General features: G+C 37.8%; 1 protein-coding gene across 4 annotated transcripts in view; it reads right to left on the bottom strand.

Annotated features, from left to right (window-relative positions):
• Positions 1-17,750, bottom strand: part of WWC3 (WWC family member 3) — a 100,753-nt gene that overhangs the window by 20,347 nt on the left and 62,656 nt on the right. For all 4 annotated transcript variants that reach the window (XM_040533947.1, XM_040533940.1, XM_040533931.1 and 1 more), the window contains exons 9-11: positions 8,643-8,885; positions 5,262-5,351; positions 3,548-4,122 (exon numbers count right to left, since the gene is read on the bottom strand). In XM_040533947.1, coding sequence (XP_040389881.1) covers positions 3,548-4,122; positions 5,262-5,351; positions 8,643-8,885 — 908 coding nt within the window. The remainder of the gene's footprint in view (positions 1-3,547; positions 4,123-5,261; positions 5,352-8,642; positions 8,886-17,750) is intronic.

Below are 17,750 nucleotides of genomic sequence, written 5' to 3' on the forward strand. Positions count from 1 at the left end.
CAGGAGAGATGCAAATGTCAGAACATGGCTTGACTAAAAGGAGGAATCAGCAAGAAGAATTTGTCAAGAAGGAGAAGCAGCATCAGACTTCAGTTTAAACAGAACAAGGTTTACCACAATTAGGGACCTTCTAATGCAGGAAGCTGAAGAATTGCTTAAAAATAAAGTTTCTAAAATAGACAATTACCTTTCAAATCAGTGAACAAAACATATGGATTTGAATTTCCATAACTACTGGGTGCCAAAGCTTGACAAACATAAAACAGGCCTGATGAAAAGAATTTTCTCAGCTGTCGTGAGTTCAAAAAGTGAACTTCAAAGGAATTTTTGGTGTCCAGTATTTCATTAGCTAAAAAACACATGAATAAATCTCAAGCATGTTTCACAGGCGTAGGAGACTACAAATACTGCATGTCAGCTCAAAATGCACTAATACAAGAGTCAAACACTCTCATAAAAACTAAATCAGAGCCACAAACAGACCTTACCTACCATGATGTGGTCAGGCATTACAATGATGTAATAAGACTGAAGCTTGCAGAAAACTTTTTCCTCGGATTTAACTGCAGCCATGAATACATTGTTTAGTTGACATAGCAAAAAATTAATTATGCCATAATGATTAAACAGATATAGCATTGTATCAAACAAAACCAAATGTAGCAACATCTCCTTTTTCCTTCACGTGCAACTCAGGAAAAAACACTTCACACACAAAAACACACAGGGAATTACGAGCAAAACCAGCACAATAAGTAATTTCAGGTTCACTTACAGTGCATTTTTCTGTTGTGCCGCATGAGAAACAAGACAAAATGAAAAGCACACAGTGATAAATCATGTTTTAGATCTACAACAATATTTTGCAAATGAGATTATTTAGGCATTAAAGGAAACTTAGCATTCAAAAGATTATTTTAGGACAGAGAAGATACAGAGAGATCGTAGAGTCCAATGTTATCTTAACATGTTTCCTCCCACTTCCAGCTTTACAAGTACAATGGATGTAACCTCTCAGGCATCTTCCCTCCATTCACACATCCTAACAAAATTTATAACATGTTCCCAAAAGAGATACAAAACAAGAAAACAGCAGATCAGCAAGTGAATATCAGAAATACAGTTCCTGGACAACTCTTGAACATGCTGCAGTACTACTTCGGTGCAGGGTATATGCAATGTACTGATTATTAACCCTCAGTACACTCAGAAATTGCAAAATTACCTTATATTTTATTTGATAGAGGAACTGGTGAAAAATTTGCTTGAGTTGACACTTACTGTTTTTCCAGTGTTGCATTATGCTACCAGACCATAGGGTGGCAGCAGCAAAGCATACAGCATAGTAATTTAGTGAAAATCAAAACCCCCCCAAATACCTGGGGGTTCCCAAAGTGTCGTATGAGTTTGATGCTTCATCAAATTTTTCAACAGTAGAAAACCAAAGTAACTTTGAAACTTTCAACTGGTACTTGCAAACAATTACTTTACAACTGCAAGCCCACCAACTAGGGAATGCCAAGCTCAAAGTAGTCATAGTTCCTGCCAAAAAACAGAACAACTGAATGGATTTTTCCTAAGCAATTGTTTTAAAAAACAAATATTTTAAAAAGAAAACCTCCAAAAAGACCGACTGGCTACCTTTTAATCACACACTCAAAAAGCAACAGAAAGCACTCTACGTCATACGCAAAGAAAAGTTGTAAACCCTGAACTAGGAGCTGAACCTGGACACCGCAGTAGTGACAAGAGGTATCACGTGCATGTTTATAAAAACCTGAAATGCATAGAAACATTACAGAGAAGAGAGAAAAGGAAAACAGAAAGAGGACCTTGACCCTTATCCTACTGCTCCCAAGGCCCACAGACCAAGCCTTCACTTCTAGGAAACACATATGAGCTATAAATGAACTACTAACATAGTTTTCACTTACCACAATGGGTGAAGACATGTTGTGGTCTGATCTGAGGTTTAAAGAAAGCCTCAGGAAGCCTCTCCATGGCACTAATTTAAGCACAAACTTACATGCTGGTCTCTGGAATTCTGTTTATTTTGGTCAGAATACTGCAATATGGGACCGAGACATGTTTATGTCTAGTAAATGTGAATTCTGCAGCAGTATCTTCTGGCAGTGTTAATTGCGTTAAGGAAAATAGGTAAATCTACACTTGAATGCTGCGTGAACAATACAGGCTTGTTAGCATAGCAGTGACATTTTTTGTTTTAAAAATAGCTGAAACCTTTTCCTTATGTACTGTCAATGTTCCTTTTCATTATCTCTTGACAAACAAGATGTAGTAGGACAATATATTCTCTGCTTATATTTCATATTAACCCTGATGCTCCAATCCCTGAGTGTAGTATTATGTGCATTTGCTAACACAAAATTATGGATACAGACATGGGATGTGAATTACAACCTTCAATATTAAAATACTCTCTAAAAGCCCTTCTCTACTGTAATGGTTTTATTAGAAATGCAAGTATGCCAACATAAAAGAAATATTACAAGGAAAGAATATTCCTTTTCATTTTACATCAGTTCTTCAACTGATTGATTAAAACAGGAAATGAAATTTATTCTTTTTTTTTTTTTTTAAGGTTTGTTTCCTTTTTTGATCTCTCATATTCAAGAGTCTAACATACTCTCAATCTACAGAGTCTCAGAAGCTTCCACCACTGCAAGCTGAAGCAAATCCATCAACTTCACATTGAATCACAAAAAGAAAACTAACAGCATGTGCTGTGGTTAACTGAGGCAGCTCCTCTGTGATCACTGAGCACAGGTTCAGAGATGACAAGAACAAAAAAAAAAAAAAATCACTCAGGTGGATGCTCAGCTCCTCACATACCCCCAGCAAAAAATGCTTCTCAGTTGCTGAAGCACTGAGCTCATGAGCATAGCCCATCATGAACTCAACACTGCCGTGCCACTGTAGTTTCTGCTCCATCACACAACTCACTGACATGTGAATCTGGTATCAAGCTGGGTGTGAATTCAGCACAGAGCCAGCCAGCCTTCGAGCATTATCACAGCTGCATCACCTTCTGCCCACCCCAGCACATTTTTATTTTTTCTAATAAAACCACTCTCAACTGGGTTTGTATTGATTGAAATTAACAGAATAATGGTAACATGATTAGAAATGGGGCTTCACATGTAATTAAACCATGTGTGGTTTTACTCCTTCCTGACCAACACCAAAACACATATCCCCTTGATGTGCTATACTCCAAAAGAAAGTCCATTTTCCATTGCCTTTCTTCCACCCAATTCACTACTGTTCTGAAATCTATTTGCAAAGATTTCTCTACTCTTTCACCTCTGCCCTACATCAAAAAAATTTTTTGTTGTTTTTGTTTCGTTTTAGGGGGCATGGAAGGAAGTTCACTTTTTCCTTTTTAAACATCTAACATCCACCATTAAATTTTTAACTGATGGAAATAAAACAAAACTGAGAAACAATCTCTACTGTGCCAGTACTAATAGATTTGTGTGCTATTTTCTATGACAATGTGACAAAAGAATCACGTCCAGAAACTCACCTCCGCTAGGCTGCACAGCAGTCAGCTGTGGGCCCATTTCTCGCACCCCTTCGCTGTCCACAGCGTAAGCAGACATCTGAGATGAACTTGTTCCTTGCGTATCGTCATCACCCAGCGCTGTGGACTGAGCCCTGAGCATTTCCAGGGCTCCTATGCCTGCCATCTCCTCAAAACCTTCTGACATCTGAGCCAGAGGAGAATCTCGAGAAGCGGAGAGAAATGGGGTGTCCAGAGGCGAGCTCGGAGGGGACAACGATGACAAGGAGGACCGTGAGGACAGGGATGCCAGGGACTGCGGGGTATCCAGAGACCTCCGCTGCTTATTGAAATTCGAGTGTCCAATGGGATCAGCGTACGGCACGTCCTTCGTTAGAGACTCAAAGGGAATGATGTCGAAGCGCAAATGCTGCCCGTAGTCTGTAACGCTGTCTGACTTGTCATACTGCGGGAGGCCGTAGATGTCCGTGAAGCTGACTGAGCTGAGGGAGCCTCTGCTGGAGGCCAGGGAACCTCGGCTGGACGCCAGGGAACCCCTGCTGCTGCCAGAGGACATTGTGAGGGTGCTGGCTGACAGACTATGGCAGGCAAAAGGAAAAGGAAACAAAAAAAGGTCCATTCAAATACAGTCAGAAACACCAGCGTGGACATAAAACATCAACCCAGTTAACATAAGCAGTTTTACATGCATTCAGCACATGACCCTGGGAGATAATTTGGCAGTTTAGGGTCTAACTCATGTTTCTTGCCCTAGTCTCAAGCAGATGTGACTGGAACAGTACAAGTGACAACCAAATCAGGGCCACATGCCTGAAGACAAAGAGAGCACCTGGACAGGTCTACTCCTTCCTCTGACTTGCAACCAGACATAATTTGGCAGAAAAGAGGACAGAGGAGGGTTTGGATCAGTGGACCCAATATAAAGCCAGGAATAGTAGATTACCATGATCCAGCCTGAATTGGTGTTAATGATGGATCATAGACGTATCAGGGAGAAGGAGCAAGAAGGGATTTGGAAAGACAGCACTAACAAAACAAAAAAAAGTGCCGTACAAGTCGCATCCTTACAGTTTTTTGGAGCACAAAATAAAAACAACTTTAGTACGAATCCCATTTCAGTTCCTTCTACCATTCTCAGATGGCTAGGGAGAAGACAGCGTAAGTGATGGACAGAGATGAAGCGAGGCACAGCAGGAACTGAGCTTTTGATGTCAGCATGGTGTTGAGCCAAGGAATCCCCGAGAGCTGCACCAAAAAGGCAGCTGCGGGTGTGAATATGCAAAACATTCTGGGCTTCTATGTGGGTCTTAGCACGTTCTCATATTTAAATGGCAAAATTCTGTCATCTCACCAGGGATCAAAACCCCTTCCTTTAGAAAAGGTATCAGGATACTAAACCTCACAGAACTTAAAAGAATGTTATCTACATATAAAGTAAAACTATAACAATTTTACAATGTTCTTCAACTAGGTATCTCCTTTTTGTAAAATAAGTGAACCTATAAAATAAAATACCCAAATATATGGAAAAATCTAGCTCAAACAGCCATCACTAGTACTATTTACAAAACTCCATCTAAATCATCACATTCCACAGATCAAACAATATACTTAGTAAAATTCAATTTACTTGGCACACATCCACCAAAAGTATTAAAAGGTAAACTTATATCTGCTGCAGTTAAACTTCAAAACCTGTGCTTTTTACACAACTTACCTTTTTAACTGGGAGTGTAAATATGAGGTTAAACGTGTAGCTTCTTCTAGTTGCATAAGCAAACAATTTCTCTTTTCCTGTAACAGTATCCTATAATTAAACAGATACATATTAGTATTTTTCTTTATTACAGCAGTACTCAAGAAGTGCTAGGAGCTTTCCAAGTACAGAAAAATGCCATTGCGTTTAGAATGTTTAGAATACAAAAAGAAGTTTCACTGTTTAATGAAAAGTTTTAATTTACACAGCTCATATGCAGCAATGGAAATTCCAGCAAGAACACAGGAACTGAGACTAGCAGAATTCCCAGACAAGAAAAGTAATTGAGGCACAGTGTAAGAGTCACGATTTCTAAAATACACAACGGCAATTGTCAAAGTCATAAAAAGTCCTAGGTAAAAGCATTAAACTTGACGAGATTTTTCTTCCCTCGTATCAGTGTGATTGTGCCAGTGAAATACAGAAAGCTACTATGACTAGTTGCCTTGGCAGGAAAAAAAAAAATCCGAATAGCCCTATTATCCAAGCTAATTAATGTCAAATTTCAAAGATAAAAAGAAAAATTTTGGAGAATATTTGTTAAGCAGTTACCATAAAAGTAAGCTTTAAGGTCTAATTCTATTTGATTCACATATGTTTATATATCATTGTATTTAGGAGACAATGTAGCATTTTGAATACTAAGCTATGGCAGAAATCTCTCACTGAGACTTTTTTGCACATTCTAATAACAAGCAGCTGAATTACTCAGCACCACCCCAACACAAAAGGGAACATATCTATAATGCTGTCAGTCTCAAATGCCTGTAAGATATCTTAAATGCTCTACTTTGAGATTATTAAAACTTTGAAGAATACATTCTTCTGATAATACACTTACACTTTTCCTGAATCTAGAATTACAGGCATTCCTGGTGCTTTATTCTTCCAAGTCCAATCACTAAATTTCAACATAAAATCAGGGTAGTAATCTGTTTCGTGTTATATATTTGAACATTTGGAGCAGGGAAGTTATTTCTCCAGCTCTGTGTTCACAAGATGGTTAGAAATAGAGATTCTGATAGACAGTCTGGAGAAAGCTAATCAAACTTATTTAAGATCTGCGCATCAGACTTTCCCCTACTGCAGGCAGCTGCTAGAATTCAACATGTTAATGGTCAGGATAGAAAAATATAAATAAAAAGGGAGCCCTTTCGGATAACAAACTGGCAACATTAGTTTCAATAAACCGTGGATGGTTAAGATATGAAAAAATACGTCTTTGTTAACAGTGAAAACATAAATCTCTCAATTTCCTTGGCCTCCAACTCCGTTAATTCACATGTTGGCAAGGGACTGCAGCACGGTGCTCCAGCAACCCCCACCGCCCTCTGGGGAGGTTCCCCTCATTGCAACCACACAGCAGAAGCTGCACACCAAAGTGTGCGCGACATCGGAGATGTTCTCCTTTTTTTTTGTGCCTCACAGACCGGGTTAACCAAGCGGTGCAAGGAAAGCTGCAGCTTTGTAAACTCGGGTGATAAAGGCACTGCATGCAGGGACCTTTGAAGCAGGAACTAACAGAAAAAGACAAAGGGATGCAAGTAACTCCACTGATTCAAATGCTTGCAGGGGAAATATGGGGTATTCACACCATCTGCTTCAAAAAATAAATGCAGGAACCTTCCCTCCACAGGCAGCAATGCTGTGAGGTGAGCACCTGCGCTGAAGGTGAGGGAGCTAAGGCTGCCTGAAAGCAAACCAACAAAGACCTCTGTCAAAGATTTCGATCAGCCCCTGTAACACAGTGCATTTAAAACTCAGTAACAGAACAAAATTGGTCGTCGTTTAAACAGGAAACTTCTTTGTACTTTGTGAATAGGAGAAAGTAGAAATAGAAAAGCAGATCTGGGAACGCTTTTGGTTTTTCCTCAGCCTAAACTAAACAAATAAATTAGGTTTACTAATAGTTAAGCTTTTCTCCAATCTGTTATACAAAAATAGAGTGCCCTTAAACATTATTCTAACTTCTACTCAATTTTTTGCTAGCATTTGAAATATCAAGTATCACACTGGAATGCTGGTTTCCACAGCATGAACTACATGGAAAAATAGCTTGGCCTCCTTGCCAACATAGTATGCACTACCTAACATGAGAGCCCAAAAACAACAAATAAAACTTACTACACTGCAGTGTAAAGTGAACTCCCTTCTCTGTCAGTTTAAGCTGGAAAGCCCATGTAACAATATTGCAAAAATTGCAAAATACACAACATTGAACTATACGTTGGCTGTGAATTCTCTGTTTTTATTACCTGAATTTACCGTCTAAAGTAAGCCTTTTCAAAGGAACCAAAGTTCCCAAAGTTTGTACAAGGAAGGCACTTCCAAATCTTTTAAAAAGTTTCTTAATTGTGTAAATATTAACCTTTATATGGATCACATTAATGCTGGTTCACATAGTTTTCCCTCATGTGTCAAACCTGGCTATTTACCATTAATTCATGCCACGGTCTGTTTCAGAATGAGAAAGAATAGCAAGAAAAAAAGATATTTTTTCATGCATCAAATAGTTCAGTGGACAAAAGCACTGTCCTGCCATAAAATCAATCAAATCAACCAATCAATAAATAAAATAATGAAAATAAGTTAAAAAGGTCACAAATCACTTTTCTATAAATTTTAAAGCTGACATTTCTAGATTATCATCTTCGTATCATTTATGTAAAAGAAGTTTGGGAAACAAGAGCTAGCACTTTCACGTTTTCACTAGAAGTAGTCTATTGTAAAAAGAACATATTAAGAATTTTTGTCCATTTCCCTGGCTAGAAGAAAAACTAATTTTGAAATAAACACAGTGTTTCTGCTACAGTGTTTCTATTCATTTGTTTGTTCTTACACATAATTTGACATTTAAATCATATTTTCAAGAATGACTCAGTTTACTGGATTGCCAGAATTGGGGTGTGCTCACACTGCAGAGCATGTAAAGTAAAAAGAAAAATTACATGCAAAAGGTGGTATAAAAGTTAATCCTTTAACTTTCCTGTTCCAAGGCAAAAAGCAAATATATGGAAGGATCTTTGTTCTGCTACTTTTTGAAATGACTATCCCTCCACTGCAAAATAACAGAAAAATCCTTCACTACCCAGGTGCTGTTATTCAACTCTCTTATCAGACAACATTACTCAGACACATCACGCATCTGAGGTGACTATTCTGATCTCTTCTTTCACACATTTTAGATGAATGAAAGGAATGTCAGGAGCAAGCAATTCCTTTACTGAAAGCAAATTAGTAACTTTGTTTATTAAACACAGTGAAATTCCCTGCTCTTCCTTTTGAAGCTACACCTATAGTAGTACAGTACAGAAGCTAAGAAAATGATTCAAGTTCCCAAACCTTTCAGTGGCTCCATGAGCAGAGGTTGCTCGAGCCCGTTGAATTTCATCCTCCAAACGTCTTTTTTCTTCCTCCAAACGTGCAATGTCTTCTGGGGATCGTCTCTGCTGACTGATGAGCTGCAGCTCCTGAAGAAGAGCCTCCTTCTCTTTGATGAGCTGAAGACGGTCCCTGTCCGCTTCAGCCATCCCTGGCCATGATTCATTATCTAGCAAGGCCAGTTGCTGCTGTATATTTGAAACTCTTTAAAAGAGAATAAATATATTTCAAAATGCAGAAGAGACAAAGGTGAAAACAAGTAAGAGGAAAAACATCATAAGGTAACATCAGTGAACATCATAAGGTAACATCAGTGAACATCAGTGACTTTCATTTAAACTTTGAAACAAAAAAAATAGGGGTCTTTGGGAGGCTTTATTTGTCTCTGGGTTTGACGTGTTTTTTGGTTCGTTTATTTTATACACAAAGAATGGCAAATATTCATAAATGTGTAGCTGTGTGAGAACTACACTGCATTTATCACGTGGACAGTATTTGTCTTCACAGCTTGCTCATTTTATAGAAGAACAATTGATATTTTAGAGCTCCTGAGTTTGCTGCCTGGACAAGATGATGAAGCTGAACATCCTTTTATTCCTCATTCTTCCACTATCAGATCTTAATCAGGGATTTGAGAAATGCAGTGAGAGGTTGAAGAAAATGAAGGGGAAATATTTGTCTTTGAAGAATTCTGTATTATTGTCTCTCATTTCAACAGAGGAGAGTGTCCCAACTGACAACAAAGGTTTAAGAATATATAAACTGGCAAGTAAAATAAAAACAGGTCTGAAAAAAAAGATTTACAAAATACATGTGGCTTCATATGAATCCATCATCAAATTAAGTAGTTAAATATGCTAACTTTTTTTTTTTAATGTAGTCGCAGTAGGATATATAGCCAAAAGGAGCTTCTATATCTCAATACACTGAACCATTACATTCTTACAACTATTGGTGTTCCGTGATTCCACAGTTGACATTGTGAGAAACCATTCTGCTAAAAAGAAATTTTGAACTTTAAATAAACACTGCACAAACCCCTAAAGCTAGAAATTTCACAAATGTTTCTTTTGGCAAAATCAAGAGTTGTATTAGCATAACAGGGAGAACACTCTGTTACTGTTTGGTTTTTATGCTTGTCTTACAATGATCAATTTAGGCACTTTAGAAGATTACAGTTAAAATGAAAAGTAAATAAGAGAAAAGCTAGCTTTCTTATTTCTGAACATTTGTAAGAAACTAAACTGTACCAAAGTTATGCAACTGTACACCTTAGTTACATCTTCACTTTGCAATGGCAGTGTTCAAAGCTCAGTGCGCAATAAAAGATTACTACCCTTAAAAAAAAAAAAAAGTGTTTAAAACCAACCATACAAGTGGGATATGCTCCCATTCTTTGATAAGTTTTTTAAGTAATCATTTTTTCAAAATATCTGATAAAAAAAGAAAATAATAAAGCAAGGTGAAAAGCACATAACAAACAAACAAACAGAAGATCCACAGTATGGTAACATCTTCCCAAAGGTAAAAGGAACAGACATGACAAAGGTATGTTTTTCCCATCTAAACCCCAAACCTCCAGCAATGTTTTTTTCGTACCGACATCTGGAAAGTATTTGGCCATCTTATTATCACAGGAAGTGAAATAAAGTATCAATATAATTCATTTTGCAATGACTGCATTAATTACAGTTTTCATGTTCATATACGAACAGGGATTTTACTGTGAATTTTGTCCAATAGCTTTCTTTCCCCTTAGTTTTCATTTACAGCAAGTAAAGAATTTGGGTATTGAATTTGGGTATTGTGTTACATTATAGTCTAAAGTGTAATACTTTATCAAGCCCTTCAATACCATTTCCTCCTCCTTGCATTAATAACCAACTTCCTGCGAATGGCTAGTGAAAGCACCATTGTGAATCAATACATATAGTTTACATATTTCATGCCTCAGCTATTGTGCATGAATTCCAGATGCAGTTTCCTGAAGAACACCTCATCCCCTCCATGGGACGTCAGGGCCATCCTCCCTCCCTCTTCTCCTCCACCCAGGCCGCAAAAGATTCAGTAAACACTTCTGAACATGTATACAGCTTAATTTTAAAGTGTTTGGTGCCAAACAAAACAAACAGAAACCCAAGGTCTGTTCAACAGAATTATAAAATTCAGGCACGTTTGGGTTATCATAGCTTAGTTAGCGTGAATCAGCTGAACCTTGGCAATGTATTTTAGTGACCGTGTTCACAAGCTCTTACACGGCTCATGGATGAAAGAAGATCAGATGTGTCTGGTGAAATCTCTGGGTTCAGTTTGGTGAGACAGCTGAAGGAATGACCCTCTCCCAATTGTCCTGCTAGGCATTTTTCTAATGCAGGGGGAGCTGGATAAAGCGCTAGCCACTTAAGCAAATAAATTGTAATGCAGGCATCGAGGAAGAACAAAAACACCAGCAGGGAAGATGGGAAGGTAGCAAAAGGAAGGAGGTGATCTGCCCTTGCAATGCCATTTAACCACTGAATCAGCCTGGCTGAGCAGTGCACCACCCTCAAATACAGGAGGTTTTAATTTAGACTCTTGTGCTTGCTAAGAGCGCATTACTCCCCTTGTGCATGACATTCCAGTTCAAAGTTTGCCTTTTTTTTCCCCCAATTTCTGTTATGATGACGTTTTGAAAGTAGAAAGTCGTGGTACAGTAACTTAATTATACTGTTATTAAAGGAAAAAGTACTGCTATGGACTAAGCTTGTGTCACTGAAGAGTTCCAAAATCTGATTAGGTATTTGTTTTGGTTCCTTTGACACTCTCAGCATTTCTGCTAGCTCTTCTTGTCTCTATTTTTTCCCCTTTAAGCAAAGAGAAAGCGCTTGCAACACTACAGAATGCAGGAATCTGCTGGGAGGGGAGCTTCAGCACCAGTAAGCCAGTTTTCTGCAACCTGTATTTCCTGCACTTGCTGCAAGCAAACTGAAGTTCTCGGAACCACCAGTGAAAAACTTTTTTAAAATTTGTCTCCGTGGCTAGAAAACATCCCCAAAGCTTTTACAGTCTCCCTCACCTAAACCTCAGAAAAATATCTGAGGAGATGAGGCATGTTGAATTCTGCTCAAAGCTTAATAAGAAAAATCCCTCCAAGCATGTTCATAATTGCAATATGCATCTTGCAACACAAGCTTTTCTTCCCAAACATAACAAATGCATACAAGCATAAAAGCAATAAGCACTTTCACTGTGTTTGTCCATGCCAGATTTAATGCCTATACCACACCAGCCATTCTCACTGCTTGTCTTTTACAAAAAGTGGCTCTTTTGCCTTGTTTTAGGCTCAGTACATATATTCACCTACCTTAAACACCCACTTAAACAAATCAATGAATTGACAGGGACAGAAAAAAAAAAGAAAAAAAAAAGAGGGTCCTGTTCAAAGCCTCTGTTTTTCAAAAACATTTTTCCTTCCTACTGTATATTTTTAAGATACTACCTCTCAAGTCAAGTCACTGTACAAGAGTCCTTTTATCTTGGCTTAATGCCAGATATACCAAGGTCCCTACCGATGTACCAATTTAGTGTATTCCTAGAAAAAAAAAAACAGTTAATTTTGAACCATCAACATTCCAGGCATTTTGCCCATTCCCATCCTTGCATAACAAGCACTGAGGAGCTTGCATTCCACACTCAAGTAGGTGGTATCAAATGACTGGTTTCCTAGGTAGGCAGCCCGAGTTGCTGCTTATTTCAGGATTTAAAAATTTCTGATGGAAATTAATGTAACAGCTCCTGTTAAGCAGAGAAGCAGGAGGGCACAGATGAGATGACAAAGGTTTAACGTGGTGATCTTAAGTAAACATTGATGTGAAATGACCAACTTGCCCTGAAATGGCCATACTGAAATAGCTAGAACAATGCGTAGTCTGTGATAACACAAACATAGCATGAGGGTGGAAAACAGGACAACCAATAATTTACCACACAACACCCTAACTACACCATGGGGTGGGAGAAGCACACATTTCCAGAACTTAGAGCATATCTGAGTCATTATACTTCTACACAGACTACTCTAGACAATACAGAGCAACACTTTTGTCATTGGAAATAACTGAGATAAACTAAACGATTTCGTTAGCATCTTGAACCTCTTTTTCCAGACTATCTGAACCCTGCACAAATGAAACTATACTGCTGAGCTCAAGAAAATTTCATTTTAGAAGATTTTATTTTTTAAAATATAGCATGAGAAGCGAGCTTCAAGTAAAAATCACTTTTTGCAAGATGAAACCACCTCAGCTGTAGGCATTACATTTAAGACGATGCTTAGACTATTATTCAGATTATGAGCAAGGCAGGTGTCCTGGGGAGAGAAACACTCCAAAAGAATATCAGAGTCCTAATTCATACCCATAAAAGGGATGAACTAAGGGTACCGTACCACCTGGTATTTCGTAACCTACAAGTGTCGGTCTTCCTAGCATAAACACGTTCGCTGAACTTTGCTTGAATTTTCAAAGCCGAAAAAGAACAAGAACAACAAAAAAAACAACACTACTCTATATTAGTTGCCTAGAATTCTGGGTGACGTATCAGACACCTCTACAGCTGAAGCCTTTGTTACCTGTGGAATAGGAACATTGAAAATAAACAAAAACAAAACCCAGTTATGGTTTGGAGGACAACGGTGGCTAAGATTGCACAAATACGCAACCGTAAATCAGCCCAGCTTACTCTCACAGAACTAGGTCCTGGAACACCAGGAGGCTTAAAGTCAGATCCTAAGCCAGTTCTCTGCCACTTCAGCTAACAGGCAATTTCTACCACATGCAACACCAAGAGAAGGTGGTTTCGGGACTGAAGACACACAAAGGGTGTAAGAACTGGGTAATTTCTGGTATTTACAGGCCCTCAAGAGAGTGGATTATAACTTGTACTCAAAGAGGGGAAGGCTAGCGAAAGAGGAAGAAAGAAATGGAAAGAACAAGAAGCTAGGGAACTCAGCCAAAAGCTCACAAAATTTCTCCACTGTGTCTACTTTGGCTGTTCCTGCAAGTATGTGCCACTGTGGCTTTGGCGGACAACACGAGTACACTCTGTAGAATATCCAGTCTTTCTGGCAGCCCGCTTCAATAACAAGGAGGTCTTAAATTGGCTTAAGACACTCATGAAACCTTTTGGAGTCCACTGGCATTTTGCAGATAAAATTAGGTATTCACCTTTCATGCAAAGCCTGTTAAAACCAATGGAGGAGAGGAATTAGAATTTCCTCAATTCGCAAGTCAATTGGTGTAATGAAAACTTTAAAGATATAAAGGGAGCAGAGCCATGCTCTTGAACTAACCCAAAGAGAAAGACAGCTTTCTGTTTAAAAATTGACAATGGGAGATTTGGGATTAGCTGACGTGCCTGAGCCAGATATTTATGGGATATGAAAGAAATTACTTCATCCCTAAATCCAATTTTCAGATTAGTGTAGCAGAATAAAGCACACAAATCCACTGAATTTCACCAGAAATTAGGCAACTAGATTTTGAAACTTGCCTTCACAAGATGAATCATAACAGGAAAATACTTGACTCTTCTGTTGTATCCAAACTGGAATGTTGTTATCAAAATCCAACCAATGTGTGTTTTATCAATACAAATACAAACTGCACTGCCACATTTCATGTGCTAGTGCTTTTAAAGGCACAACTGAAAACTAATTTTAGTAATTAGACAGCAAGTTTGCGGCAAAACACCTATTCAGTAACTATACTGAAAGAAAGCAACATTCTGAGAGGTAATGTGGAAATACAAAGCATGGTTGAACAGGAGGCTTTTTCAAGTCTCTGTATGTTTTAAATGACTGAATTGGAAAATAGTATCTTTAAATTCAAAATTATGGTGGGTGTAAAGAAATTTCTTCTTTTGCACCCAAATTAGATAAACGGATGGAAGATGCTTGGATGTTTTAGTTCATTCAAGTCAGTTGTCATCAGACTGGATTAAAAAAAGTAAAAATCACAGTCAATGCTGGCATTTGTTATTGGAGGGATCATTCTTCATCTATTGAGTAGTTCACTTCCCAAGGCATGAGGCACTGCAGCGACAGTTTGCAATCATTTGCCAATATACTTCACACAGTCATTACACTGAACTCTACAACTTAGAGTTATCAAAGAAAAACAATTTTCTTTTGATTTCTTTTTCTATGAAATGGTCTATTCAGAAAAGCGCTCGAGGGGGACACTTTCCAGTGTGCAAATGCTTTTCATGAAAGGTAGTCTCACTGAAATAGCAACTGAAACTAAAAACGGTATTTATCCAGGCAGCTCAGGGCTGTCTGTTCAAAAAGACCATCCTCCCTCCCGCCTGCTTCTCTGGAGGGTCACACTGACAGATCTGAGAGAAAAAATTTCACAGAAATAAGGTAAAGTTTATTTAAAAATAACGGGGAGGGCGGAAGAGAATAGTAAAGAGCAAGAGCTTCTCTGTTCAGCGTGACTGGTGAATTAAAAAGTAGAGTTTACATGCCTCTTCCCAGAGACTGGATCAGACCCAGGATAAAGGACGACTTCCCCAGCATTTTGAAGATGTTGGAACCCACAGCTCACAACATCTGAAGATACTCATGGGACAAATTAAATTGCAAATTATCCGACTTCCTTCCAGTGGGAAACTGAAGGGGAAAAAAAGCTCTGTGAATGTCTTAATTTATGCAAAGACCAAACCACTCAGTACTGTTAGAGAGATTTTTGAAGGAGGAAGAAAAAAAATCAGATTATCTTTCACAAGGGATGAAAGATATTTGGGGAGTATAAGCCAACTTTTCCACTATCACTGGGCTCATCTCCCGAATTCCTCAAGATGGGTCATTCAGAAGTCCCAACACTGTACTTTCTCGCTACAATACCATACAATGTACTTTTAAATAAATAAAAAAAAAGTTTTATTGTCCCTTTATGGCAGCTATTCTGCTGGTATCTAAAGCTGTATTATCATTTATGACAAAAATACAACCCACCACCCTTGAGTTGGTGGGTTTTTTTCTCCCCTTGATTTCCTTTAAGGGAAGAGAGATACTTCTTTCCTTTAGTGTCCTTTACAAGTCTTCCCTTAAAACTTGGGAATAAGGCAATTTGCTTGTTGTATTTATTTACTATATGTTTCTACTCTGTTTGACAAGCAAATAGTCATAATATACTGCTTTACAGTTGTGATATAGTGTAGCATTTTAATTTTCTACTTCGTAGATTTTAATCCATGGCAGCACATTCCGTCACCCACACTGTGCAGTAACAGTAGATATTTCACCAGCCAAGGCAGAACGAGCACAAAGATATTTAGTAGAGACAAAAGCCCTACAGAAATGCCAGCAAGCTAAGGGGAAGGAATGCATGATAAATGAAGAATGCAACCACAGAGATAACTGGTAGGGGCAATGAGCTTTGTGCAGTTCCACTCAAAAGCTGAAAGCTGATTACTTCCGTACAACATACTGGGCAAAATAAGGCTACTATTTTAAAGGAACTAACATGCTTTTGCTAAATAACAGACCATTGTTGGAGCTGCTATCCCAGGACAGCAAAACTACCCTTACAGCAATTACTGTTCTCTATTTGGAAGGTTAGTTACCCAGATTTTCTACACTTAATTAACATCAAAACCCAGATCACTTCTGATGTTCAGAAATACCGCATTCCACGCGTAAACAAATATTCAGCATTTCCAGCTGAGAAGTGTTTCTGCTACTAAAAACAGACACAAAATCAAAACCAAACAAAAAATAACAGAACACATGCAAAAAACCCTCCACTTTATCTTTTCCCTGCACCAACACACAATAGTTTTGAAAAAGACATAGAAAATGTATGTTGGAAAATCTAATTATAAGTATTTAATATAATCTTTACAGCACCGATAGCTCTGCTAAACCAAACAGTATAAAATTAAATCCTATCCTTTTTCCTTCATCAACTGTCACGTACCCTAAATTATCACTCAACTATGAAGTACTAAGGGTTAACCTGTGACTAAACAGTATGCTGATGCCTTTTTGTTTTGCCTTTTTTTGCCCCCAGTTATTTAACTTTTATTTGGTAACTGTCACTAGTATTATCCACAGGCAGCATTTTACAATACAGACTTTCATTCCAGTTACAAATGCTGAAGAAATTTAGCTGTGTATTTCTAACGTGCTTGCACCAATTTTTTTTTTCTAAGCCTGTATTGTGTCCAAATGTGGGCAAACTTTCCAAGAAATACAAAATGGCGAACTGCCTATAAAGCTTCCAATCCGTGCCAAGACATATGACAGCATTACGGTTTCCCTCAAAGAAAAGTCATCATCATATGAAAAAACAGGCAAGAGCACTGGATTTTATTTTTAACCCTTGCTCACAGAGATGTTGAAAAATGGAAAAAGCAGATAAAATTGAAAAGAAAAAAACTAACTTGAAAAAAATAAAAAATAAAAAAAACAAGTTTTTCAAAGTCAACTGTAAGAGGATCTTCTACATGCCAAACAATTTTAATCAGAAAAAGTTCTACCAACACAAATTAAAATAATTATAAATGGTAATTATAAAATTACTATGTTCAAGCTGTCAGCTATACCTAAACTACTGTCCTGAATATGTGGAAAATAATTTGAAAGCAGTGAGATTGAAGGAGGGCACACTAAACTACACTGGTAGGTAATAATTTTAAAATAATGCTCAATCAGAGCAGATTATTTTCAAAAAGACATGAAAAAAACTGCAAGACTAACTTTACAAAAGAACTAAATAATTACAATAAGCAACTAGATTGAAGGACTTAGTGAAGAATTAATCAACTTCAAGTTAATTTTAAAACATTTTTGTCATAGATATTTTTCAATCTCCAAATTTATTTTTATGTGCTCTTTTGTTCATCTTTATTTATCTCACAGGATTTTTTTCATTCTTTCTTTACACTTCAGCATATTGAACTTAGAACACAGGTATGCAAAGCTCTGAACATATTGACAGAGCCTGGCAGATAAAAACCCAGTGTAAATTTAAAGACTGTTTATATTGAGGTTTGACAAGAAGGGGAAAAAAAAGGACGTAAAACAGC

Source organism: Cygnus olor, chromosome 1 (genome assembly GCF_009769625.2).
Source record: "Cygnus olor isolate bCygOlo1 chromosome 1, bCygOlo1.pri.v2, whole genome shotgun sequence".
NCBI lineage: Eukaryota > Metazoa > Chordata > Aves > Anseriformes > Anatidae > Cygnus > Cygnus olor.